At 37.9% G+C, this 27,436-nt stretch overlaps 4 protein-coding genes and 1 long non-coding RNA gene across 5 annotated transcripts in view; 2 read left to right on the top strand and 3 right to left on the bottom strand.

Annotated features, from left to right (window-relative positions):
* Positions 1 to 6,626, top strand: part of LOC118324623 (calcium-responsive transactivator-like) — a 7,967-nt gene extending 1,341 nt beyond the window's left edge. The window contains exons 4-11 of the mRNA XM_035657046.1: positions 110 to 242; positions 716 to 970; positions 1,666 to 1,830; positions 3,207 to 3,308; positions 3,827 to 3,919; positions 4,031 to 4,150; positions 4,263 to 4,390; positions 5,107 to 6,626. Of these exons, the coding sequence (XP_035512939.1) occupies positions 110 to 242; positions 716 to 970; positions 1,666 to 1,830; positions 3,207 to 3,308; positions 3,827 to 3,919; positions 4,031 to 4,150; positions 4,263 to 4,390; positions 5,107 to 5,133 (1,023 nt within the window). The 3' untranslated portion in view covers positions 5,134 to 6,626. The remainder of the gene's footprint in view (positions 1 to 109; positions 243 to 715; positions 971 to 1,665; positions 1,831 to 3,206; positions 3,309 to 3,826; positions 3,920 to 4,030; positions 4,151 to 4,262; positions 4,391 to 5,106) is intronic.
* Positions 6,627 to 8,057: 1,431 nt separating this feature from the next.
* On the top strand, positions 8,058 to 10,724 carry mtg2 (mitochondrial ribosome-associated GTPase 2). Its single transcript, XM_035655884.1, has 6 exons — positions 8,058 to 8,445; positions 9,107 to 9,254; positions 9,394 to 9,509; positions 9,609 to 9,827; positions 9,929 to 10,067; positions 10,230 to 10,724. Exons 1-6 carry the CDS (start codon positions 8,221 to 8,223, stop codon positions 10,622 to 10,624), a joined length of 1,242 nt encoding a protein of 413 aa, XP_035511777.1. The 5' UTR covers positions 8,058 to 8,220; the 3' UTR covers positions 10,625 to 10,724.
* Positions 10,725 to 14,138: 3,414 nt separating this feature from the next.
* Positions 14,139 to 19,701, bottom strand: LOC118323874 (cadherin-2-like). The gene is made up of 16 exons (XM_035655933.1): positions 19,696 to 19,701; positions 19,498 to 19,642; positions 19,170 to 19,345; positions 18,888 to 19,019; positions 18,596 to 18,778; positions 17,623 to 17,966; positions 17,371 to 17,513; positions 17,051 to 17,275; positions 16,662 to 16,889; positions 16,353 to 16,474; positions 16,095 to 16,151; positions 15,870 to 15,959; positions 15,322 to 15,399; positions 15,144 to 15,197; positions 14,977 to 15,060; positions 14,139 to 14,869 (listed from the first exon to the last, which is right to left on the bottom strand). Exons 1-16 carry the CDS (start codon positions 19,699 to 19,701, stop codon positions 14,564 to 14,566), a joined length of 2,373 nt encoding a protein of 790 aa, XP_035511826.1. The 3' UTR covers positions 14,139 to 14,563.
* Positions 19,702 to 19,760: 59 nt separating this feature from the next.
* On the bottom strand, positions 19,761 to 20,375 carry LOC118324665. The gene is made up of 3 exons (XR_004796569.1): positions 20,287 to 20,375; positions 19,989 to 20,108; positions 19,761 to 19,901 (listed from the first exon to the last, which is right to left on the bottom strand). It is a non-coding gene; the product is annotated as an uncharacterized LOC118324665 (long non-coding RNA).
* A 1,268-nt stretch (positions 20,376 to 21,643) lies between these two features.
* cdh26.1 (cadherin 26, tandem duplicate 1) overlaps positions 21,644 to 27,436 on the bottom strand; it is a gene marked incomplete at its 5' end in the record, with an annotated part of 8,195 nt that continues 2,402 nt past the window's right edge. Inside the window, 10 exon segments of the mRNA XM_035657429.1 lie at positions 21,644 to 23,797; positions 24,173 to 24,244; positions 24,403 to 24,441; positions 24,870 to 24,944; positions 25,154 to 25,219; positions 25,954 to 26,028; positions 26,142 to 26,263; positions 26,445 to 26,666; positions 26,753 to 26,983; positions 27,097 to 27,242. Of these exon segments, the coding sequence (XP_035513322.1) occupies positions 23,579 to 23,797; positions 24,173 to 24,244; positions 24,403 to 24,441; positions 24,870 to 24,944; positions 25,154 to 25,219; positions 25,954 to 26,028; positions 26,142 to 26,263; positions 26,445 to 26,666; positions 26,753 to 26,983; positions 27,097 to 27,242 (1,267 nt within the window).

Below are 27,436 nucleotides of genomic sequence, written 5' to 3'. Positions count from 1 at the left end.
TACATCTGTAGAAGAAACAACAGGAAATAGAGAAAATATGAAAGGACACAGAGAGGACAACAATTAAGAGTCTTTACTTTAAATGATTAAGTATATTTTTACTCTCTAGCCTCCCACGCCCAACATGTCCATGGGTCCCGGTGGGATGGGCCAAAGTGGGGGACACACTCCAAGCAACCTCAATGACAACATGGCACCAGGACTGCCCCCCACATCAATGATGCAGAGCCAGATGAGCAATGGTGAGATTTGAACACAAATGTGCATTTTTTAGATATAATCTGTGAACTTTATGAACTTTGTTTTCCACACAAACTCAGACGTGTGCACACATGCAGCTCCATCTTGTTGTTCCATCCCCTGTCTTGAGTTCTCACCTGATCCTGACTCTGCTGCATGTTTGTGTGCAGACGCCATGTCTTATTTGTCTCTCTTCTTTATTGTCTTATTGCCTGCAAGTATCTGTGGTTTTAAGTTCAGCTAATGATCTGATAGTCAGATTATAGCTATATGGACTTTTGTTTCTTTGTGTTTCTAATTTCTTTTTGCACACATCATTAATACTCATTACTCAATCCTGTCTGACATTGATCCTTGACTACTACCATGCAAGCTTCCTGTAAAGATGAACTGAATGTGGGTCCATGATTAACATGCTATGGCACCTCATGGGAACGTGTGCTGGCTGCTCTGACTGGTGCGTGTGTGTCGTCAGGCCCCAGCCATGCCCCCATGCAGCAGCAGTCTGGTCAGGTGCAGTCGGCTATTCCCTCCGCTTCCCTCAGCCTGCCAGCCAGCAACTACGGTAGCTCGGCCTCAGCTTCCGGCTACAGCCACGCTGCGCCCTCCTCCCAGGGCAGCATGATCCAGGGCCCTGGGCCTGGCTATGGCTCATCTTCGTCTTCCTCCTCCACATCCTCTTCCTCCTCTTCCTCCTCCCGCAGCAACCTCAACATGCAGTCTAACCAAGGTGAGCCAGGTATAGAGGAGCCATCAGGAATTGGTCCAGGCTTATGAATTAAACACACCAAAACTTGATCATCATGAACTATACAATATATATAAGATGCAAGATGTCTTTTTGGATTTTATTTTGTTAATTGGATATGATGCAAGATTTGGCACTTAGAGGACGAGAGTGATTCAGGGTGAGTACCATATGGTAAATCAGTTCATGGCCCCTTGATCTTGCTTAAAACATTTGCTCACATGTGTATCTGCACTCATTAATCTGTAAATTAGTCAGCTGTAACCCTCAAAATAAGCAAACACATTCAGTTCATCAGAGGGGTGTCCTGCCTCCTCCCTTCTTCCTTCTGCTCCAGGCTTTACCTCTCCTAATCTCTGACTCCTGATCCTGAGATGCAGCCCTCCTCTCCCTTGATGTCCATGTGTATTTACTGTACCTCTGTTTATGCACTGACTTCACTGGCTTTGTTTGCATTTATACTTCAGAGCAGCATCCTGAAAACATTTCCTCAAAGAGAGTTTTCTTTAAGAGACCTCGCTTTACCCCGTGCCCTTATGGCCATGGACCTCTTTCTATATTTGTTGTTGTCAGTTTGTCTACGTTTCTTGTCAGTTTAATTATGGACATTTCAGAGTGTGTGTCTGTGTATATTAATGTATGAGGTATCTCCCCCCAAAATCCCACCTCCTTCCCAGTCTCTATGATGCACCAACAGTCTGCCACTCCACACTACTCCTCAGCCCAGACTGGTGGGCAGCACTATCAGGGACAGCAGGCCATGGGCATGATGGGTCAGGGCAGTCAAGGAAACAGTATGATGTCTCAGAGGCCCATGGGATCCTACCGCTCCTCACAGCAAGGTAGGTGGTATGACTTCTTCATGCTAGTTTGGTGTGGCAAGGGCCTCAATCAGTTTGTTTGTGTTTGAATGCTGAAGTGCGTAGATGGATGTGTGACTAGAGTTTGGAACAGTTTGGACTGAAATGGTCAACAGGTATTCATTAGCTCTGGATGCCAGTCTCACAGTTTCAAGATTGATGGAAATGCGAAGTTTGCTGCTGAAGTATTAGTGCATGCAGGGTATTAGTTTTTTGCCTTCAAAGATCATAAAGCGAGCATGATATAGAAGGTTTCCAAATTAGTCTATCACAGGTGTCTTCCTGCAACTTTAAGAAGCAGACTAGAGATGTATCACTCTTGTCACATTAGGTTCCTGTCTCTGTAAATCACTTAACTTGTGCTGTCTCAGCATGTACCTAATAATAGCTCCATCCTGTCCTGTTATGTCTTTTGAAGACTAGGCACATAGTAACTCAGATATATAAAAAGGATGGGATACTGTTTCCAGGGTAACAGGCCAGGGTTGTAAGTCCTCTTTCACCCTGGTACACAATTATCCTTGCATGACTGGGTGAAGTATTTCCAGATACAACTTTGTTATGGAGTTTTTGTCCATAGTTCAGCTGGGTGACTGGCTCTCCAGCCATTGGTCATGGGGCTGTTGCTAGGGCTCCTCTGTCAGCTGTGGCTCCTTGGTCATATCCAGAATGATCAGATATGGTGCTATGAACATTTTCGCTATTGTTGCAGAAGTTAAATTTTATTTATTTTTTATGCCACAGCTCATCTCTGCATTTGGTTTGTAAAAAAGATTAGACTGCACATGGCTCTTCAGTGCATCTTCCAGAGAGTCTTTGTTCTGTTGGTTTTCTGAGTTTATTAGATAAAATTGAAAGGGAAAAGGAAGGAGTGGAATCTGGAGTTTCTGCACACCACCACCAGGCAGAGATCAGATTCTCCCTGATAACTGGCTTTCTCTAATCCTCATTTTCTTTGCAAAAATTACATCTCATGTAATTCGTCATGGAATTATTCATTGTAATTGCTCCACTTTAATTAGTATTTCCAAAATGTGGGTTAGCCCAAAATAGCTTCCTGCATATTATTATTTCAACCCATAGAACATCATCACCAGTGAAATTCAACACTACATAAGCTTAAAACTAAATTATAACTGTCATATTAATTAACTCTATTGTCAATTATTCATAATAGCCTTTAACTTTCATGAAAGCTGTCCATAATGGCGTCCGTTATAATCTTATATTTCTGTCTTTCATTAATTTTTAATACACACATATACAGACCTTCAAAGTGTCCTTGCACAGCCCCTTTAGTCTCCAACTCAGCCGTCCAACCAACTGTTTAACCAATCGTGGTGTCGCCTGTCTTGCAGGATCTGCACAGCAGTACATGGGACAGGACGAGTTCTACGGAGAGCAGTATGGACACACTCAGAGCTCCAGCGAGCCCAAAAACCAGCAGTATTACCCTGATGGTAATCATGCACATCCATAAACCTCATACACACAGCTCTCAAACACACAAACCCCCATTATAGGACATGTCATTTACTTTTAGGACTATCCCTCAGGCCTGAGCCAGATTTACTGCAGCGCTGAAGCTTCAGCTCTTCCTCCCAGTCATCGTCTTTTTCCCTTATTGTGGGAGATGAATAGTATTGAAAAAAATTATAAAAGATTGACATTGGTCTCAATCCTATTTCCTCCCAGTGTGTCTGTGTCCATACTGTCCCCTTTGGTGTGCCGAAATTTCAGATTTCAGAGTGCTATAGCAGTGTGTTGAGGAAAGGCCGCAAACTTCCTCCAGGGTATTTCTTTGTGCATCATATTGAAGTGAGAAGCCTTGAAAATGTTGTTTGTGCTTGCAATTCTGTGGTTGCAAATGTATTATGAATGTTTTTGCTTCAAACAAATAATAATTTCTCTTTTGTATGTAAGTGGGTTTTGCCTTTGTAGAGGAGTTTTTGTATGTGTTGAATCATGTTCTCTACAGGTCATGGGGAGTACTCATATCAACAGTCCTCATATGGTGAGCAAGGCTACGACAGGTCCTTTGATGAATCTTCACAGCACTACTATGAAGGAGGTAACAGTCCTTTTATCATTTGTTTTAGGTATATTTTCCTGCACCTTCACAACCTCGGTTTCTCTAAATGTTTCCAAGCTGACAGGTGTACCTGTGTATTAATACCTGCAGGTAACTCTCAGTACAGTCAACAACAGGCACCGTATCAGCAGGGCTCTGGCCAGCAGCAGCCTTTCAGCCAGCAGCAGTACTCCTCTCAGCAAGGCTACAGTGGACAGCCACAGGGATACGGTTAGAACAACCCATACAACCTATTGTGTATTGTGAATTTACATAAAAACACTCTAATAAAACACTCAAAATAAAATGAACAAATGAACTGAATATAACCCCTCTGTTACAGGTCCTGGCCAGGGTGGATCCTCTCAGTATTCTCAGTATCAGCAAGGTCAAAGCCAACAGTATGGGTCCTACCGCTCCTCACAAGGAGGCCCTGCAGCGCAAACGCAGAGGCCCTATGCCTATGAACAGGTACATTAAATAAGATCATTTCTCAGATTCTCTGAAACTGGCTGTGCAACACTTTTTGGATGGAATTCACCAGTCAGTTTTTAATTTTTAAATTAAACAACAGTTTAAACAGTAACAAATAATGGATTTAATCTTGCTTGCCACAACACATCTGTTGTGGCAATACTCTTCATACCATGCATTATTTTATCTGATGATGCTAATCTCTGATTTATCTGATTAAACCGTATTCGTACACACCCCATGCATGGTTTTTTGAAGAGTCACAAAAAAGAGAATTGTTGGACCAACTTAATTAAATAACTCAATTGGTAACTCACAAATGAATTAAGTTGTTTCAAAGCAATTGTGGTAATCACACTAGTTAACATGATAAGAAAAACCTTTAAAAAATGAATTCCAATTAAAGTAATTCTTTATGGTTGATTTTCTTTTTTCAGTGTAGCTTGAGGCATGAATACACAGGGACGTATATAGACTCCCCTAGCCCCCGACCCCTTCAGATCTACTAAATCATTATCATAAATGTTGTTAACCTTGGTTACTAAGTATTCACGTCTTTAGATTCTTACATGATCAAATATAAAATATCAGGAAAGCTGATGGATGTAGTGAGAATTGGGCAACTAAAAAATATACTTTTGGACTTGAAATGTGAATAACACAATGCATGAAATACAATTTAATCTCTTAGTATAATTTGTTTTACATTGCAGGGTCAGTATGGAAATTATCAGCAATAAGGTACCACATCGTTTTCCTGTTGGAAGAAAATGAAAAAGGAACAGTTCAACAGTGACACGCTGGCTCAGCTGTGGAGTAGAATATCTGGCTGCATCAGATTTATTATCCTCTTATTAATCATCATTCTAGCTACAGTAAGAATAAATAAGCTACAAAATGCTTTCCTCATATGTTTTGCTAGCTACTGGGGGTGAAGTGCTACTGGCCATTTTAACAAAAGTCAAGGTGCTTGTAGACTCAAGACAGGTAATGTAAAAACCTTCCATATGGATTAAGTAGGGTACTAAAAAAGGAGCAGTAAAGTTATAAGACGAGCCTCAGAAAATTGCCTGTATGCTTTTCTTTCTTTTTTTGTCTTTGTCTTTCGCTCGTCTTTATCCTATCCCTCGAGTTTAATGTTTATTTTAGTTTACAAGCCTCTTTTTTTATTCTCAGTGCACAGAGCAGATCAGTGGTTTGTGAGACTTTGGCTATAAAAAGCAAATTAGCCTTGAAGGAAATGTTCCTTGATATTTATTTAATAGACTCGGTCCAGCTCTTGCTTTCATTCCTAGCTGAGACTCTGTTATATCTCACGATAAGGGAGATTAATTTTATGAAGGTGAAAACGTTGGTCCTTAAACCTGACTTAATCAGGGGGTTTGTCTGTGTTAGTCAAACTGTGATGTGTTGCTGTGTGGTCTAACATTGTGTTTTCACTCTCTACATATGTCTTACTGAGGTATAATGGCACAATAGATAGCTGACTGATCCAGAATTAAAAGTGTGTACCATTGTCCATGATAATCATACATCGTGGTAGTATTTTTGACGCTATGTTTTGAGTGGCATCGATGTGTACAGACATATCGTGTATTGTGCTGAGAGTTAAGACACAGAGTTAAGAAGGGTCGCACAACTCTGATGCCATTCAGTAACGATTTTACATTAAAAAAAAACATATCGCCACTTTGTCGGCACTTTATTTTGCAGTGACAGTGTATGTATTGTCTGATATTTTGTATTGTAGTGCAATTTAGGCTGTTTTTAAACAAATGATCCTCAAAAAGCCAAAGTAACACAGGGACAGAACAGTAACGGGTCCTGCACCTCTACTTCAATAAGTGCAATACACTTCAGTCAGTCATGTTGAGGTTGGTTCTGATATCATCACTATGATATATCATTAATTGTAGCTTCTTGACATACAATGATGGCAAAGACTAGGGCTGGTTTGTCTAATCTTATTAAATGTTATGTTGCAGGTTTCAACTGACGTCATATTTAAGAAAATTATTTTCTGTATTTATGTGACTTATGGATAGACTTATGTGAAGTACTTCATCAAAAACATAAAGGTTTTTTTCAGTGAAAACTTGTACTATTATCTTTTGTATTAGATGAAGTAAATAATGTTAGAAATAAGTCAAGATTTAGATAAGTGTACCTTGTACAAGCACACTTGCCTTATTTTACATATGTATTTATGTTATTTCATTATCTATTATCTTCATATATCTTCTATCTATCGTTCTATCTATCTATCTATCTATCTATCTATCTATCTATCTGTGATTACAAAATGGGCATATATTATGTTGTTTACCTATTGATTTATTTATTTAAAAGAAGTCAGACAACACCTCTGGTAATTTCACTAATCACTGTTTCTTAAAGTTTGAGCAGTAATAAGGATTATTAGCGTGACTGTGAGGGTCCAGCTTTTCAGTGTATTCTGTAGTAACTCAACTTATCTCAGAAGGGTTAAATAACACAATAGTTGCAGTCATTTTGCAGGGTTAATCAGGAATGGGAGATGCCTGGCTGTCAAACAGCTAAATAACTATGTACCACTCAACAGTGACAATCACAGGATTCTCTATACTACATTGAATTTGTATCAGTGTTTCATTTTACTGTGAACTAAACATGTATGGCACGTATTTTCCAGTTCTATGTGGTGTGTCACTGATGTGGGTGGTACACTGTGTGTGTGTGTGTGTTTGATTGTATGTTATTGTAAGATAAAGAGAGAGAGAGATTTGGTGTGCATAATCCAAATATGAATGTTATCTACTTATCTATTGTAAGACTGCATTGCTTGATCCTTTCTGCTGTCTTTTGTTACTGTTTGTTATATAAAAATAAACTGACATTCACCTTTTGTATGCCTGTAGTTTGTAGATTTATTAAGGAAATGTCACAAATCACACATCTTTCAATAAGATTTATTGCCAAGTAGGTTTTCAGATACAAGGAATTTACCTTGGTATTTTGATGCATAACAATAAACATAGTAAGAGAAAGTCAAAAGAAAAAAAATAAGTACTGCAAAAGTCAAAATTCATAAATATAACAGAAAAAATACAATAAATATATTTAAAAATGTCATGTATTTTTGACATGTAAGAGCTGTACAGTGTTTGAAACAAAGATGATACATGTGGAAAATATTGACCTAGGAATGAGCAAAAGTTCACAGTATAAATAATATGCGATAATGTGTGCAATGAACAGAGTTACAAAACATGCGTTAAGGTAACAACATTGAGACAGATGTGGAGATTTTATTGCATATTCTAGTTCCTGTAAATTTTGATTGTAGTCAATGCCAAAACTGGCACTTCTGTCAGATTGCCCAACAAAATATACCACAAAAAATATTTTGTACTTTTTAATGAACCTTTTCTGGACCTGAGAACCATTCAAACATTATTATTATATGAACTATTACAGACATGGGTCAATAACAATTTAACTGACACTGGATTAAAAACGTTGACAGGTCCACTGCCAATGGTTTTAGGTCAAAAACATTAAAACAGCTCAGTATCTTTACTTTTCGTATGTCCCTGTGTGTATTACATATTCCAGGACACTAGGTGGCGGTAGAGGACTACAAAAAAACATGTACAATCGCGCATCCAAACTGTCCCTTCACGGATTCCGTATCCATGGTGCCGCTCTGTAAGAAGTATGTGTTACTGAACATGTCTAAACGATTATTTAAGAACCGTATGTCCAATGAATTGACATTATAACTTAACTAGACGTTTATTAGCTATTTTTTTTCCCCTCAAAACAGACTTGTTTTCGCCAGCGACACGATGTTGGCGACGTTGACCAGAGTTAAAAGTCCTCGGTGGCTTTCTCCGGACATACTTTTAGGATACTTATTAGGACAAGAGGTTAGAAGGAAGGAGCTGAGCGTGCTCAGTCACAGTTGTCCCCCAGTATCCGCAGCGTGGAGGCGGACAGTCAGCACCTCCTGCACTCTGAGCTCCAAGGCCCGAGGAAACCCGAAGAAAACCGAGCTGTCGGAAAAGAAGCTGGTAAGTTATGTGTTCCGGTTAGTTACGTGTATTCTCAGTATTTAACAAGACGTTATTTCATCTCTATTTCTCTGTAGTTTTCAGAGGGTTTCTTTGTTTTTAAGGACGGAGTCGGCCTACTGTTTTAGATATATGTATGTGTGGAGACTCCCCATTAGTAAAAGCAATTGTGCAAACAAAATAAATTCAATCTATCAGTCAGGTTGCCTTCAAAATAAAGACAGATGTCTCCCTGTAGTTGGGTCATTTGCTCAGTGTTTCTCCATTTAAAATGCTCAACATGCATCCATCATTTTCTTGTGTGTGAATTAGGTTAAAGAACAGAAAGATCACATCACAGGCATATATCCAATACCACTTCCAAATCCAGCCTTAATCTCTGCAACACATTTGACCGGATATATTCTGTGCGAAATGCTAAAAGAAACACACATTACTGACATATTTATCACCAGTTCACTAACCCTCCTTAAAGAGATGCCCCAAAGCGTCTCCCTAGGGTAGAATTTCTGTAGTAAATCCCTTGTTAAAGCATTAAAAACATCCTATTCTTTTTGTGTAATCCACACAAGTGTTGTGTTGTTGACGTCTCACAGACTATCAGTGTATCTTAAAGTTTGGATTAGCCAGCTGTCTAATTATTTCTTGATTTGGTCCACAGACCCGTCACTTTGTAGACCAACGGCGTGTGAGGCTGGTGGCTGGATCAGGCGGTAAAGGGTCCTGCAGCTTTCTCAGTGAGCCCCGAAAAGAGTGGGGTGGACCGAACGGAGGTAATGGAGGTGATGGAGGCAGCATCATTATCAAGGGTAAGTTATGTGTCTACAATTTCCATTAACACGAATTATGTTAAAATTAAGGACTAGATTTGGTTTAAAAAAAAAAAAGCTTAATTCTGCATCATGCCAAAACATGTTCTAACTGTATTCACTATTTGTGTGCTTTCAGCTGACCGCTTTGTCAAATCATTGGCGCAAGTAGTTCCGGTTTACAAGGGAGAGGACGGGCAATCAGGAGGCAGTAAGAACTGTTACGGCAAGAATGGCAGCACAACCTATATTTCTGTGAGTCCATGCATTGGATCATAAATAACACGTCATGTTTCTACCATAAACCTTCTGCCTAACCTGGCCTTTTGGTGTTTTTTTGTTTTCTTTTTAAAGGTACCATTGGGCACTGTAATAAAGGAAGATGGAAAGACAGTAGTGGACCTTTCTGAGAATGGCCAGGAGTATCTGGCGGTATTTGGAGGGGCCGGTGGGAAGGGGAATCGATTCTTTCTGTCCAATGAGAACCGCGCCCCATTGACCGCAACCCCAGGAACGGCAGGCCAGGAGAGGGTCCTCCAGCTAGAGCTCCGCACCATGGCACACGCCGGACTAGTGAGAAAAAGATGCTTATGTTTTAAAATAAAATTGGTATATTGCTTTAAACACCACAACTGTAATTAACAGATTTATTTCCTTTACGTTTATCCTGTCAGGTTGGGTTTCCTAATGCTGGGAAATCATCGTTGTTGAGAGCCATCTCCAACGCGAGGCCTGCTGTGGCTGCTTACCCTTTTACAACACTCAATCCACATGTAGGAATTGTCATGTACAGGGATCATGAGCAAGTTGCAGGTAAGGTAGTTGATTGTAAGCAAACCATGAATATATTATAGAATTATTATTATTTATTGTTTTACAGCAGTATAGCAAAGTTTGGTCGGATCTCGGTCTGGATTATTGTAGCTTTCTTTTTTTTTATAATGTACATGTTTCGCTTTTATCCTTGCTGTGTAGTTGCTGACATCCCAGGCATCATTCGAGGAGCCCATCTAAACCGAGGCCTGGGCCTCTCTTTTCTGCGTCACATAGAGCGCTGTCGTTTCCTCCTCTTCGTTCTGGACCTTTCGACTCCGGAGCCCTGGACCCAGCTCCAGCAATTGCGTTATGAACTGGATCAGTATGAGCATGGTCTTTCCCAGCGGCCTCAGGCCATCATAGCCAACAAAATGGACATACCCGAAGCCCGGGAGAAGCTAGAGACTTTAAAGAGCCTGGTCACACAGCGGGTCATCCCCGTGTCGGCTCTTACGGGACAGAACACAGAAGAGCTTATCCTCCATCTCAGAGAGCTGTATGACGGCTACCTACAAGGACATGGTAGTGGGGAAGGCAAGCCCTCTAGGTGGTAGAATAAACAATTTATTCTTGCTCTACTGATATTTCTATGATGGTATATTTATTTTGGAAGATAAAGAATGTATTTCATTTAATAAATATATATAAACAAAACATATTATTAATATTTTTTGAATTTTTTCAACTTTCAATATAGCTTATAACAGCCTTATGCCACACAACATGTACAGATGTTGGTGTCATTACATGTTAAGAGTTGACAGTGTATTTTTAATGTTAGGATTACTAAATGCCTATCTAGGTTAAACCTTTTGGGACAAATAAATCATGTTAATTCAGTCTATTAAAGAGTGTCTAAAGATATCAAGGACTTTTTTTTAGGAAAAGTGTGGACTTCAAAATGTGTGGAGACTGCAGATTGACTGGGAAACAAATTCACTACACTCATTTTACGCTATTTGGTCATTTTTTCAGACAGTACAAAAGAAAAACGACAAAACAAATGAATAGAGGGTCCAAGCATACAAGTTTTGCTTGAGGTTATAATGTATTTTGATCAATTATTTATAAGGATCAGCGCTGCAGCAATGGTAATGAGAGTAAACATAGTTCCTAAACTAACCAGCAGGGGGCAGTATGCCACATTATTTTAGATTACATGTTTTTCGTGCCTTTGGTAAACAGCTCTTTGGAGGTCAAATGATGACATTGGTTGGATTGTGATGTCCCTCATTTAACCATTGCTGTACAGAAATTAAACAAATGGTGCTTATTGGAGAAATAGTAGACAATGAAAAGTTAATGCAAAATTAATGCAGCAAGCGTGGTAGATATGAAAATCAGAAGTAAGCTATTGAAAGCTGTGATTGTGAACTGACTGTCATTCCTGAGGGGTTGGTTTGTTTCATTTGATTAAGAATAACAAGTAGGGTGAGGCCAAACTGCCCTCTAACCACAGCAGGTTTTGGATGTTTACTAGGTAGTGCTGCTACTATTCACAACCTGCGTAAGCACAATGACTCAGATGTGTATTAATGTATTTATTTGCCTGTCAGACCGTTGATGTGTGTTTCTGAGAACAATTCTACTCATATATTGTATTTATATAAAAACTGGAAGCACCACTCAGGTCTACTTTGGTCTATTTTGATGTTGGAAGCTGTTATCCTTCAGAGAATTGGAACGGAGGATTCATTCAAATGAACATTGGGATAATAAATGGCCTGCACTTCTGTACAATTATATTTAAGAAGTAGCAGCTTCAGTGGAAAGCAGCCACTGTTGTGATCTCTTGTCCTTTTAAAGGATGGCCTATGTCTGCCTCCTCGCCTGGGACTGATGTTACAGAGACTGCTGTGTCACATCTTTTCTTTTACCTTACATAAGTTAGCATCGTTATGACGAGTGCTGTTCTTTACACATAAAACTGCAATAGGATGCGGTTTATACTCGAGAGAGCTGTTCTGGCATCGTGGTTATAATTTAGTTTAGCTTGTTTTTTTGTGGTGTGGCTTATGACTATGATGTCTGCTCCCTCAGTTTCTTCACAGCTCAGCACGTGAGAGGAATGTTTAGAAAGAGTGAGAAATGGGCCAGAATCCTCTGGGACTACTTTCATCTGGATCATCATCTGGAAAAAGTTTGGATATGTGTACTCATTTATATAATGCGTATAAATGAAATGAATATTACCTCTATTAACAATTTAAGTTATCATCAGACTGCAAATTTTGTAAAAAATAAATAAATTAAATTAAATTAAAAAATACTATAATACAATTGTATGTATTGCTGCATAATCACATTTTGGCCACTAGTGTGCAGAAACACAAAACAAACCGTTGTTGGTTACACATAGAAAACACAAAAAAAACATTTGTTTCTGCCCAAGAGACGAATGTTAGTCCTTTCAGCTCAGGTCTTGTTTCCACCAACTCCTGAGAAAAATATTTGTATCTAGCTTGCTAACTTTCTTACCAGCTGAACTGTTTGGTGCCAGGCAGGAATGCTAACTTAGTGTCAAGTGGGTTTAGCTGGGCTTGTTTGCTGAAAACAAGCTCCTGTTGTGAAAAATCAATATTTAGCACACAGTAAAGTAGTCCACAAAAAATAAAAAATAAAAACAAATGCTAAAAAAGATTAAACAAAGCTAAAAGCTTAATGTAGTTTCAGATTCTCAGGTATATTATTCAAACTGACATTTGTGTTTCTTGTTTACAGTAGCATGCTTTTTTATCTAGATGTGGCTCTGTGGTTGGGGGTTCCCAGGAGGAATATCTTGCTGCAGACAACAAACACTGGAGATAATGTTCGCTCCCCCCACAGACTCCTTAAGGAGAGGGTGAGAGATCTCTAGCTGTTCCTGTAAATTAGTGCTGTAGCATTCTTCTCTAGAATATGATCACCTGGTATACACTGAACCTCTTTATGATTGAACAAAATTGCCTCTGCTTCACAAATAAATACCTTTTCATTTTCAGTTTAATCTGTTCCTTTAATATTGTTTTTCCCACCTCCACCACAGCCTCCAGGGTGGCCCTGGTGGAGCAAACCCGTCAGCAAAGGGTTTAACGCCTCCTTTGTGTGTCAGTGGCCTGACCGGGTAGAGCTCACACATGTTTTTGTGACTTCACCCTATTTACTGTCAGCAGAACCTCTGGTCTTAGCTGTTACATTGCTTGGTACTGTCTATTACTCATGTCTATCATGTCTGTGTCATCAGAATAGACTGCTGTTGACTTGTATGTGCTATTTCATGCTAGGGTGGTTTTGTTTAGTTTTTTTAAGACTTTATTGTCCAGGCATGGTGGAGAGAATTTGTGACTATTCTGGAACAGCAGCTCCCACCCAGTGTCCTGCAAACTGAAACTATAAACAACAAAACACTCTATTGACTGATGCAATGAGTGTCGTTTATTGAGACCCACACCCTCAGAAAAAAGTCAACAACGTAATCACTGTCCATACAGCAGTTCCAGATTCATAACGTCATTATCACTAGTCACTCACATTGATAGGCCCTAATATATCTGTATTTACCATATTAAAACTTATAATTCATGGTTAAATTGTGTGTTGAGCACGGATACAGGTAGTGTTATTAACACTGAATAACCACAAGGAGTCAGTATTTCATAGGAAATAGATTGATAAAGTAGATCATTATTTGGAGTTTCATTTTCGTTATGGTTTTTTTTTTAAATCTTTTTTATATCTATATTTTATATCTGTCAAAATTGATTTGCTGTTAGTAAAATGAAATAAGGACAGTTAAGATCATCCTATAAGAAAGTATAGAAGATATGATTCCTTAAGTCTTTACGCGATTATGTACCCACACAGCGGCCCATGAATGCGCACACACGCCCACAGGATGAACAAACAAGCACGCTATCCCACACCCTTTTTCCACCTATCACCTTGTCTTTGATCTACAGTCTAAACAGAGCAGAAAACCAGCTTGACAAGTTGGTAATGGTTCCTTGGAAATAGCATTAAATGATGTTGCTGGAGAAGTTATCATGGCTTCTTGGTGGTGCTTTATTTACACAATGACACAGCAGCATATTTACATAATTACCATCAAATTTAGTAACCATTTTGAAAAATTTTAATCATTAGATATCCCAAAGAAAAAAAAACAAAAAAACAGCAGTTTCCCCGTCAGTACTGTAGATCATCAGTATATATATACACGTTAAGGTTTTGTTGGCCGGTTTCCACTGAAGATTCTATCTCTTCATACCATGACTCTGCCCTGATACACACCCTGCTACTTAAATGTGGCTCGGTCTTGCTTATTTTTCATAATAATATTTTTTTTAATTACTAGTCCCTCAGAATCAGCTGCTAATTAATTAACTACCATCTACATTGCTTTGAAAGAAGAAATACTAAACATCCCAAAATAGTTCAAGTAGTTCAAGGAAGTAAGATTAAAGTTATTTCATCAAAATGTAAAAACTGACCAGTCCCAAAATAAATGTAACAGTTTAGAAATGTGATTCAATGTTCATGTTAGTTTTTTGGCTTTCCACTTGGATTAGAGTTGCTGTCTCAAGTTTTTCCATTACACAGGAAGTTTTAGTACTGTAAGAAGTACTTTCACTAGGCATGCAGATTGAAGCCAGTTTACTGAACTTGACAGTCAGGTCCGAGTTTAAGTCTAGGTCAAAAGCCATATCAGGGATGGAGATAGCATCAAGGTCAAAGCCGGCCCCTGTGTCTCCCTCGTCAGCATACACATGAGGAGCATAATCACCCAGCTCCTCTCCTGGTGCCTGGAGATTGTACACCATCTACAGTATAAAGGGGAGGGAAAAAAAAGGTTAATCTTTTTTTTTTTAAAGCAAAGAAAAACTCAAAGCTCAAAGCTTTGTTTGATTGATTAAATCCTTGTCATTACCTGTTTTAGTACTTTGATCAGAGTTTCACGTCGGACAACATCAAGCTGCTGTTGTGCAGAATATGTACTGTGTCCCACCGCTCTCTGGGAAATCAAAAGCAGATAGATGTATGATTTCAGGATATTAAAAAAAATAAAATAAATTTGAAGACAAGGGCTCATAGTACCATAGAGTTTCTGTGGTGATGTCCCATTTTCATTGCTGATGAATTGCCCATTGACTGCAAAATTCAGTGGTAAATTTAGTACAATATGCTGGGATGTAATGAACTTCAATAATAATAATAATAATAATAATAATAATAATAATAATAATAATAACAATAATAATAATAATTTCAGTACCCAACGCATAGAGCTGTTGCGTGTAAACTCGTGTTCCTTATAGCTTCTTCTTTGTTCCCAGTTGGAGTCAGTTATCAACTGCAAGAGGGAAAAAAAACATGTCATTTGTCATTTGTCACTGTGAGAAAAATGTGAAAGGATAAGGCTAGTATTAGATTTTTTTTCTGGTTGTCATCAAATCTTATGAAAACACCAAAACCAACAGTGTGTTACTCTGTCTTTTCCACTTTTCAGCCAATCTGTGATTTTAAGTACCTACTGATAATGTAAATAGTGTTAAAATAGTTTTCTTTTTTTTTAAATGTTTAGATCAACTGGGTACTGTAGTTTTACTTTAAGACTTGGTGCACTAGCAAGTATTTGGCAATAGGATGGTGCACATGGAAAAGCTTTATCAGGCTTTTGCTACACAGACAGCAGTATCAATTCATTGCTGGTTTTGGTCTATTAATTAGATTAATTGACAATAAAAGAATCTAGAATATCACAGGATTCATTTTAATATAGAATATGGTTCCATTTCTGACCAAAAAAAGATATTTCTTTACCCCATACAAACTGTTAATTTCCTTAAATTTAGTTTGGTATGCGGAGTTCTCTGAAAGTTGCCCTCCCGCAGTTGTTTTCCTAATCTCTGACTGCAAAAAAAAGCCAAATCAAGTCAAGTCATGACCACACATAAGTACTTAGTAGTAAAAAAAATACATAGCACATAAGAAAAGTATGCTTCATAAGCTTATTATTAAATAAATGTATTTATTATGATCACTTACTCGCTTTATTGTTGCTGTTGGAACTTTCTGTCTATGGTTTAATGCCTCAAATTTCACCTGTTGAAATTGTTTGTTTTTTAACAGCAAGTTACCTCCAGGTATCAGTGCTTTCTAACAATTACTTTAAAAATATTTTTTAATAAGTACTACCACATTTAATTTTACACTTTAATTTAAATTAGGAAAATTAAATGAAATTGTATAAGCCTACAGTAATAATGAAATACAGGTAATTTTAATAATAATAAAAGTATTTACTTTGCAGTCAGTTCCTGGTTCCTCAATGTTACAGACAATCAGACTTTGTCCTGTACCTTGATCTGGCAATGGTCTGATATTGGTCATTTTACATGACACCAGAAAAGCAGCAACTAGTGCCCCTGGGATACAAAGATCACACACAGACAGATCAGAGACTCATGACCAAAATATAAAATTTTGTTGTTTAATATCAGTTTAATTTTAATTTAGTTAAAATGAAAATGTGTTCTATGTTTTTTAAATATATATATGTTTAAAATAAAGTCGTATTAACAATGATTCAAGTATTTTGGATATGCATCCTACCTGCAAGCAGTAGTATACTGAAAAAAATGATCCCGAGTGCTTCTCCTCCTGCTGCAGAGCCAGTAGCTTTGCGGGACCGACAGTCTGGCCACGCTGTGTTTAAGCAGTGACACACTGTAACTGACAGCTTGTGGACAGTGGTCTGGTGCTGAAGGTCAGCCACTTCCAGAAACAGCTCAAAGTGTCCAGAATGAACTACGTTCTCTTTCACCAGGTTCACTGAATATCCTGTACATCAAAAAATAATACCATTAATATTATAATAATATATAATAATATTAGTCATATTTAAGACAAATTGTTTTTAAACTTAGAGGTTGATTTGCAGGGCATTATTTGCACGGGGTTTATGGTCGAACCCCAAAGGAGTTGTGAGAATTAGAGGTCACCTTGAGGACTGTCAACCCTCCACTTGCCCTCAACATCTCCAAGGAGCTTGAAGTGAAAAGGTCCACCATACGGTTCTTCATCCAAATCAAAGGCTGTGATGTTGGCAAGAGAGGGTTCATCAGATTGGCACATGGCAATGGTGTTTCGAGACAGGATAGGAGTATTGTCATTCTCATCGGCAATATGGATGCTGAGGGTTGCAGTACTTGTCATTGGAGGTTTACCTGGTCACCAAAAACACATGTACATTTTCAGTAATGTGATAAAGAAACTGTGATTGATAACATATACAGAATATGAAAACAACTGCAGATCATACCATTGTCAACAGCATATATTGTGACGTTATAGATATTGTTTTTCACATAGGGTGACTCTCGGTCTATGATCTTCGATGTGGTTATTTTTCCAGTCTTAGGGTCCACTGTGAGCCAGCCAGCTGGATCGTTTCCTGTGATGTAGCTGAAACACGCATACATGTTGTGTTAGATATAAGTTCTCTATTGATCTACTAATGTAGAATGTTGTTTTCCTGTAATATGAACATGTAGCTGGTATCTTCATGACTTACACAAATGTGTTTCCACTGGCGATGTCAGGGTCTTTAGCTGTAAATGTCACCAGATAATGTCCTGCTGTAACATTCTCACTCAGCTTAACATGTTGGTTAGGTTTGTCGAAGATTGGAGGATCATTGACATCCACCACAGTCACTGTCACTTGACGGGTGGACAGACTTAATGTTGTACCAGTTGCACCAGTTGCACTGCTAATAGTGGCACCACCAGTAATGACTATTTCCCAAAGACTGAATTTATTGGATTCGCGCTTCACCACTTTACATGAGTGATAAGGAATTTCATTCTCTACACTGATAGTCAAGTTCTTCAGAGGACTGTCTTCATAGTTCAGAGGCTGTAAAAAAGATAAAGATCAAATGTTGGTTTGAAGACAAAGAAGAGTTTCATCGAAGGGCTTTTTTAAGAGCCATGAAGTTCATCATACACAGGTTGTCAGTCTTTTCTGCAGTACAGAACTAAAAAAATTAATTTGTATGAATAACCACATTCGAGAATATCCAAGTCTCATTCTCTTCAGCATTTGTGGTCTCTTAGAAAAGGCCAAAATATTTAACATAAAAACTAGTTTTGAGAATATGGGCTTGTTTTGTTAAAATTGTCGCATAAACGTAAATGTTAAAGAAAACTACAGTGGAGCATAATTGTTTTGGATTAAGCCTTTATACTTCCGCCTGATTCTTCAAATGGGTACCTGAACAGGATGTATATATTATTAATACAGCATGATATCTAAAGGTAAGACATTAAGTAAGGGCATCTGTGGGTAAAATAGCATACTAAGGAATTTAAGTCTGTGGTAAAGTGTGGTAAAAGGTTCTGTATCTTAAACCATAATGCTTGTTGTATTGGTTTAATTTTTTGTCTACAGTAAATGGTTTTTGAACATACCAAGACAAGTTTTTTTTTTACCAAATAATTATTAGACTGTAGCGTGAAAAAATCAATGTATGTGTGACAAAATACCTTTTCCACATATAGTAGTCCCTCATTGGTCTCATTATCAGTTGTGATTCTAAAGTTGTTGTTTTCGTCTCCTTGGATCTTATATACCACTCTCCAGGCCGTTGTACCTTTTGTGTCTAGGTCTGTAACTTGCAGACGGGAAACAAGAACATTTTCGTCGTTTTCTTTCACTGTCCCTGGACCCTGAGGTAAAAAAATAAATGTAACTTTTATTATGAAAAAAAGACTGCTGTAATATAGGCAACAGCTGTCATTGCCTTCATCAAGGTAATTGAAATAAGTTAGTATTCACTGTTTGTCCTGTGATCATAGGCAGGTGGTTATTTCCATCTTCTATGTTGACTATGATGGTGCAGGAGCTGGAGAGCTTTATTTTGTCTCCACGGTCTTTGGCCTCCACTACAATGGTGTATTTTTCTGCAGCCTGAGTTAAAAAGAACAACCACTTCAATGAATATTTAAACATATTTGATTTTGCCATATTATTCAAATGTAAGCAGATGGAACTTCCAAGATCAACAGATTTGATATTTTGCATTTGAAAATTATGCCATTAAGCAATGAGTCTTCCCACCTCATGGTCCAGACACCCCTTAAATGATATTGTTCCAGTTTGAGCAGCATGGTTCTTGGTTAAGGTGAACTCCAGCTCATGTGGTGGAGGGGTGACTGAGACTATTTTGAAATCAAATATTCCATTGTTCTTACCGGTGTCAATATCGCTTGCCTTAATAGTGATCAAGTCAGTGCCTGTCAGTGTGATAAGAAAGAAGTTGTTTTATTTTATTTTAGGTCATTGTGAGATTCGCTATTTTATTTGTGTATATACATTATGTAAATTGCTATTTAGTTTTGCCATAATAGTAGCAGTTAAGAATATGAGGAAATTGTCAAAAAGTTACCTTGTAGGGTTGACTCTTTTATCCAGATCTCATACTTTTCTCTGTCAAACTTTGGAGGGTTGTCATTTGAGTCTATAATTGTTATCTCAATGCCCAGCTGTGTTTCTATAAGATGACTTTCTTTATCAAGTGCCTGAAATGTTAGCTGTAATGGAAAGGCAAGAATTCTGAAATATGAAACACTTCACCATGCTCCACACACATCCTTTGTGCTGGAGATTATTGTAATAATGCTGTTTTAGTAAATTCTTTCTAACCTTAAAAACATGGAATTTCTCAAAGTCCACAGCCCTGTGGACGGTAATGTCACCTGTGTGTTCGTTGATTTGGAGTACGCCTTTGGGTTCCTTATCAACACCTTGACCATGTATTTTGAAAAAGGTCAGGTCTTTCTCTATAGTAATCTGTAGGGAGTCAAAACACAACATTTTGTAAAAGAAAATTCTGCATCTTGTCATACCTATGCATTGTGACTCTCAGTAGGTACTTACTTTGCCCAATGAATATGGGAATGGTCCTTTATAGCCCTCATCAATACTAAAGGAATCAATGATCCACCTTCTTTTTTGTCGCTGTAAAATTTCTGAAGATGACCCGTAGACTCCCAAAATCTGAAAAAACATCATATTACTTACACTTAACTTATGCGGGTTAAAATAATACATCTGTACGCCTTCTTTCATGTTGTTCGAATCAGCCAATACAAAACAATCATTTTGGAATATATGGCACAAGTAAGCATCAAGAAAGAAAATCATTTTGTGAAATAAAATGGAAGGAAAATCTTACCAGCATCATGAAGAGACTAACGTGTATTGTCCCCATAGTGTATCAAGATTAGACCATTAGATAGCAGCATTCATTGAAAACACCAAAATTCAACTACATGCCAATGCGGGTTCTGGCTACTATATATCTGTGGGTGGGTGGAAGGTGGCAGGGCCTATCATAACATTTCATAGCAGATGGGTGTGTACATGTGTACGCGTGTAAGAATGTGTTTGTCTAACACGAATGTGGCAAGACTACAGTTTCTCATGTATATGATACAGAATGTAATAATGATCATTATCTTTATTTCACAATGTTGCAAATACACAAAAACACAGTCAAAATACATACTGTGAAACACATGAAAGCAAGTAAAAGTTAGTCCAAATAAAGCTTTTTTATTAAAAACGAGTGGGTTTTCAAAAATGCTTTGAAAGCAGAAACAAATGGTTCGATATTATATAAATTAAGTTTTCATATACTGTAAATGTTTATAAATCCAGACAAAATATAAAGTACAGTAAATAATATAACAATGTATTATATGTATAAGGTTTTAGATTTATTTCATATGAATATACAGTATGATATGGATAAATATATAATATTAAGCTTTAAAAATAAGAATTTTTAAAGCTCAATATTACTATATATGTACTAATTTACAAATTTACTAATATTACTAATACTATTTCATTCAACTTCTTCTCATCATATCAGCTCATTTTTGTTTAATTCAAGCATATTTTAAAACTCAAAATGTTTTTATTGAATTTAATGCCAGCATAACAGCCAAGTCAAGAAATAACATTTCAGGCCCTTGTTTTGATCCGCATGACATCTCAAGTTTGTCTTTGTGAAAAGATGTGGGAGGAAGTTTTCAGAATTCAAACTCTAGTTTAATTCACAATAGAATGATTATATTATAATATCATAATTTAGAAATATCTAAACTTTAGTTTAATTCACAATAGCATGATTATATTATAATATCATAATGTAAATGTATTTAATATTCTAATAATATGAATACTAATTGAATGGAAATTTTAGATCATAGTTCGACTCGACGCTAAATTGGAAGTGTAGAATCACTCTTACATACCACTGTAACAAAGCATAGCATGAATCATCTGTTCTAACCCTCCCCTCAACCATTTACCAGCAGCCTTGATAAAATCACTTCTCAAGAAAAAAGATGATAGCTGCATGAGGTAATACAAACCTGTATAATATTGCCAAGGAAAACATGCATGTTTATTCCCTTCCTGTCCGTGTATCTCCAAATGTGGTGAGATTTAATGTGATTTTCAGATAAAATTATGCATTAAGTGTTCCTTTATGGGTAGAGAAAACAAAACTGAAAACGGGACTGTTTTTCTGAGCTCATGCAAAGTTCACTTTTTAGTGATACATTGTTCTCACAGAACAGCGACAATACAAACATAGGATGATTTTACAGAATAATAGGCATTGCTGTAGATTAAACCACCCAACAGTATACAAAGTAGTTAAAATTAGCCCAACCTTAATCATCTAGAACAGTAAAAAGCAGCATACAGCAGTAATATTAATACAAAAACATCATAATAGCAAAACATTGACACAGACAATTTGCCACCCATTCAAACACACCCTAACACACAAATGGCAGTGAACAACCATGCAAAGTGGTAGATTCAGTTTTCTTCCCCATGTCGATTGTAACTGCAATGTGTTGATTTGTCTGCATGCTGAAAGAGCAGCTGTACCTTGACGAGCCACCCTGTTCACACAGCGCCCATAGCCCAAACATAATGTAAATGATCTTTCTACTGCAAATTAACATACTTTACATTATATTTCTGCCAATATATCCTCCTATGTGCTACTTTCATGCTCCCTTGTATATTTTGTATATCAGTTTTTTGTTGGGTGCTTGCATATATATGTCTTATTTCCTGCTATAGCCTGAGGTAACAGCACTGTCAGTGTCCTCTATTACCTGGTTGTGCTGAATCTGAACTTTCTGAAACTAACATTCAGTTTCTTTATGGTTATGCGTGTTGGCCAGGCTAGTTCAGACAAGTACCATATTTGCATATTACTCCCTGTGTCACACCCGTAATCAAAAAAACAGCTTCGCTTATTTATAAAGGGCACCCATTTTAACTTTCAACAACAGCTTACAGAGGGAACACAAAAACATGTCAAATTAAATCACACAGGCTGAAGGTGTCTTGTGGCATCGACACTAGGAGTTGATGAAACAAACTGGTGATAACACAACCTTCATGTAGACATACAATCTTTTAATTGTTCAGTACCAACACTGTAGACAGCTGCAGCATTGGTTTTAAAAACATTGTTCAGAATGTAGCTCCCTTATGCTACACAATGTTAGATGAGTTTGGAATAATATCCATGGTGAGAAAACATTCAACCCAACTCACTTTCCTCCCTTTCTGCACACTGTATCACATTTCTGCTTCTGCCACTCCCTCACTGACTAGCTCTTTTTCTTCTGAATATCATGACATAGTCTTAGTAGTAGTAATTGAAAGTGAGTAGTTGAAAATGAAAACCCTTTAATGATACATCTTAACACTATAATACAGTAGGACAGGCTAGTTTGGTATGATTTTATTGCCAATTGCTTCAATAAATGAACACGTATTCCCACCTCTCTCTAGGTAAAAAAAAGAATCACCCCATTATTATTTCTAAAATAATGCTTGTTCAAGACAGCAAATGCTAAAATACAGTCATACAGACAGTGTCAATGACACACCACTGTATCACTAGATCATTAACAATTATAGTACCTCCATTTAGTAGGAACAATACTACTCCTCAGCTACTGTTAAACAATAATAGTTTCAACCAGGCAGATTTCTGCTGATCTTTATCCAGGATCTTTTACAAAAGAAAACAATTGTGTATAAAGTCGCATAAAGTGAGGTTATGAAATATTTCCACAGAAATCAGGCCTAAAGTAAAAAAAGCGAACTCACCCAGTCACTATAAGAAAAAAACATTTCAAAGTCTCTGGAGCAAGAAAGTTTGCGCAATGCATTAATTCCATCCTGAAGCAAGCAAAATACAGCCTCTACTACATAATCCTTGTTTGGTGGATAGATGCCAATATAGAAAAATATCTGGCTATAAAAATGTGTGAGCCAGTTTATGTGAGAAGTTTAACCACAAAATCCAAACGTGATGCTACATCCCTTTTTCCAAAGATCCAGTCAAATCAGTCCGTAATCACAACCTCAAACTAGGAGCGAAGACCAACTTGATTGATATAAAAATCCCAATCCAGCGGTTCCCTTTAAAGCTGTATGTTTTTTTCTTGAATTGTCTGGTGACATATGCCTCCCAAGGTATTGAACTTTGGCTCCAGATGATTCAGGAAGTTCAAATCATCTCCCATGTTGCTCAGTGACAACTCATCCAGTGACTGGCATTTGCTGCCCTGTCCCTCGTAGGCATACTCATGGGGTTTGTACTGTGGGTGGTCTACGTGATTTCCCTCAATCATGTACAGTCTCTGTGGGATTGAAAAAAAGATTTCTGGGTCATTTTGTCAAAAAAAGCTCATACCAAAATACATCTGAAAATACATTCAGCCTGGATATACACACTAAACTACTTCTATCATTGCCCAAAGTCAGGGCCTTATAGTGATTTTGTTTTATTCCATATTATGTATATGGGCATTGAGTTTAATTCAAACCCATTCACTATAACAGGATTATGGCCTGTCCACCAGCCAGTGCTGCACAGTTCGTACAGGTTGCATTTTTTGTAGAACCTTTATCTAAAGCGCTTTACAATTTGCCAATCACCCATTCAAACACACCCTCACACACCAATGGCAGTGAGCAACCATGCAAGGTGGTAGATTGAAGACAAGTTTTCTTACCCTGTCGAGGTGATCTGCAATGTGTTGATTTGACCGCATGCTGAGAGAGCGGCTGTACCATGATGAGCCACCCTGTTCACAGAGAGGATTGTAAACGAAAACACAATGTAAATTACCTTTCTACTCATAATTAACATACTATATATTAGAAAATGTGTACAGTGCAGTTAAACAAGGTTTATTTTGCCTACTTATTAAAACATACTAATTCAATAAAGAGCACTAATTACCTGGTGGGTGCTGGTCTTGTTTGTATTCCATGTAGAGTACTGAAATTAAATAAATGAACAAATTCAATCTTTACTGGCCTCACTTGACCTTATCTGACCATCACTGTATGTGTGTGTGTGTGTGTGTGTGTGTATGTTTTTCTTTGAAAAACCAGTGAACACTTTTTTGAGATATCATGTGAACTTATAGACAATAGGCAAGACTAACACAAACACATGGGCTCATAAATAAATCTTGCTTATGCTCAGTATGTGTGTTTGTGGAACACAGAGTGCAAAACAGGTCTTGCTCATGTAGCATTTAATTGGTTGTGGCACCACCTTCTGGATTAAAACTGGCAGTGTGCAGACTCTACAAGACACACCTAACACACCAATGGATCTCACAGATACCATGTGATAACACGTCCATCAGGAAGCATATGCAAAAGAAGGGGGGTATTATAATAATAGCTGCAGTCACTTACCATGGCCTGTCCTCTGTTGCTTTTGAGAGTGTCTCTTTGATGCTGCATGCCCAGTGAGGTCATATTGGAGTTCATCTGTAGAGGATATACAGTAAAGTTAAATTAGAGTGAGGGGGAGGCATAGTAGAGGACAGCAACAGGTCCTCCCAATTGCTAACTACAAGTTAGTAAGTTAGTTTAGAACCATCATTTCAACCTTTGCCGCTGCTGTAAACATTCCTCTAAATCATCATAATTATTTGCCTTGTAGAATTACCAACACACAAAGGAGACTATTTACTCACCATGGTGAAACCTGAGCTGTTGTATGTACCAATGTCCTGGGCCATTACTGAAGCCATCTGACCCATCTAGTTGAGTAAAACAAATGAATAAAGCAACCTTTTAAGCAGAGCCCAGTAAAAATGGAATTGTATTTTTTTCTGTGGCAATTCCCAAAGCATTTGATCAAATGTTTGAAAAGAACAATGCGGCCAACTTCTAGAAAATAACATTTGTGCATTCATGACTCATATACTTTAGATTTGTCAGTGCATACATGACATTCAGTCAACTCCTTAAACTTATACATCTATTGGTGTACCACAAACCTTTATCTCATATTCAAAGGCTGCTAGTGCTATGATCAATACATCTTTTTATTTTTATTTGTTTTACCATTATTCTAAAACAGATCAGGCAGTCTCTCTTTGGAGGTACTCCAGGCAATCAAGGATGTTTTTCTATCGTGTCATACTACTGATACTGATACCCTGTGGGCTACTTTTTTATTATACTATTTATGCCATAAAAGTGTCTACAACATGCATCTTTACCCCGGTCTTACGTCACCTGCCTGTCTATCTTTCTTCACCTCAGGTAAATGGGCAAACAAAAGTTACTAGTAACTGGAGCTGTCATTCCTTTTTTAGCAGGATTAGGAGCAACATTTTCCAAAGCACTAGTTGTTTTCTTAATGTAACTTTTTCTGTTTTGCATTCTACCTAAAGCCTTTTAAACTGAAATTACACCCACACTGACACACCTGTGAAAAAGTCAACCACAAAAAAGGGACAGAGAGGCTAAGGGAGAAGAGGAGGAGTACCTTCACGGTGCCCTGTTTTATGCCATCCGTCACAGCCACACTGTTTGTAGGTGTCAGGAGCAGAGTGGGCTCAGTCTGGCAGAGAAGACACAAAAAATGAATAAATTGAGTAGAGCCAAAATGGCTCACACAGTGTAATTGCTGGAGTAACAAAGCACACAAATTTGCATAGAACATAACCCACACACCTTGCATTCGGAGCCCCCTCCTTCTTGGTTGTACTTGATGAGTGTCTGGTTGCCCTCTTCCACCATGGGCACGTGCTTGAACTCCTCCTTTCCACACTGACACATAAAGATGAGGAGCAGTACTGCAGACACACACAAAAGTGTTCGCACCACCAACGAAGTGGTTAACGAGTTAGCAATCTTGACAATTTCATTTCCTCAGAGAAGTTGATTTAAATCTAAAAGATTTTTAAGGGTACCTGACGGTTTATTGAGCATGAACTTAATGGTTTTGTTAGTGTTGCCACTGACTGCCATACTCACACAAAAACAAGAGGAGTCCTGCAAAGATCAGTCCAATGCCAGGTGCCCCAAAGCTGGTTGAGAGCGGCTTTTTGCCACGGCAAACGTCTTTCTCTCCACAGTCACACACCATCACTTCCAAAGTATCCTGTCCAATCACGTTCTGTTGGTCCAAAATCACCAGGGGCACAGAGTAGTTACCATAAGCAAGTGGGTTCCGGCTAACAAGACCACCTTCCATGCCTGAAGGATGTAAATAAAGGTGAGCTTTTTAATTGGAAAATTCTGTTTGCTTGTTTTGTAAGAAGGGGTTACAGATAAGCACTAACCATAGGCAGGATCTAGTTTCCATTGTTTCTCCAGAGTTTTGTCATTACCCCCCAGGGAGAAGGTGAAGGGTCCACTGTAAGGATGGACGTCATCATCCTTGACAGTCACCTTGACGTTATTATTCTTGTTTCCACACATAATGACACCTTTGTTTACAAGGTAAGGCTTATTGTCATTGATATCCCCCAAGTGGATCAGGACAGTGCCTGTACCTGTGGCTGGAGGGTCACCTTGGTAGCCATAGCAAAGGAAAAAGACACCTTGTTAATCTAAGCATTTGGTTTAGCAGTGGACATTATCCATCTTGTGTTTTATTAGAATACAGAGTAAAGTTCCTTCATACCATTATCTATGGTACAGATGAGGATTTTGTAAATGCTTGTGCCATTAAGAAAGGGAGACTCTCTGTCCATCTTCTTAGCTGATGTAACCTGTCCTGTTTTCTTGTCAATGCTCACCCAGCCAGCTGGATCCTCACACACTTCAAACCTAATCATATGACAAGATTTGGAATTGGAGCACACCATATGAAGTCAAAACACTGAATTTCAGGGGAAAAAAGAGAGTCAAAACTGCCTAAATTGCAGGTTCTGCGCACTAACCACGTAATATATATATATATATATATATATATATATGTATGTGTGTATATATATATATATATGTGTGTATATATATATATA

This window comes from Morone saxatilis, unplaced genomic scaffold (assembly GCF_004916995.1).
Source record: "Morone saxatilis isolate NCDOM2014 unplaced genomic scaffold, NCSU_SB_2.0 Contig15, whole genome shotgun sequence".
NCBI classification, from domain to species: domain Eukaryota; kingdom Metazoa; phylum Chordata; class Actinopteri; family Moronidae; genus Morone; species Morone saxatilis.
The sequence above is the reverse complement of the archived record's forward strand: the minus strand, read 5'-3'. Positions and strand labels throughout refer to the sequence as shown.

Coding starts and splice junctions, on each gene's coding strand:
- mtg2 (XM_035655884.1), top strand. CDS start 8,221: ATGTTGGCGACGTTGACCAGAGTTAAAAGTCCTCGGTGGCTTTCTCCG. Junction 8,446..9,106: donor AGCTGTCGGAAAAGAAGCTG/GTAAGTTATGTG, acceptor TTTGGTCCACAG/ACCCGTCACTTTGTAGACCA. Junction 10,068..10,229: donor GGATCATGAGCAAGTTGCAG/GTAAGGTAGTTG, acceptor CTTGCTGTGTAG/TTGCTGACATCCCAGGCATC.
- LOC118323874 (XM_035655933.1), bottom strand. Junction 17,276..17,370: donor AATATATGCTGTTGACAATG/GTATGATCTGCA, acceptor TTTGGTGACCAG/GTAAACCTCCAATGACAAGT. Junction 15,400..15,869: donor AAATTAACAGTTTGTATGGG/GTAAAGAAATAT, acceptor TCCCTCTTGCAG/TTGATAACTGACTCCAACTG.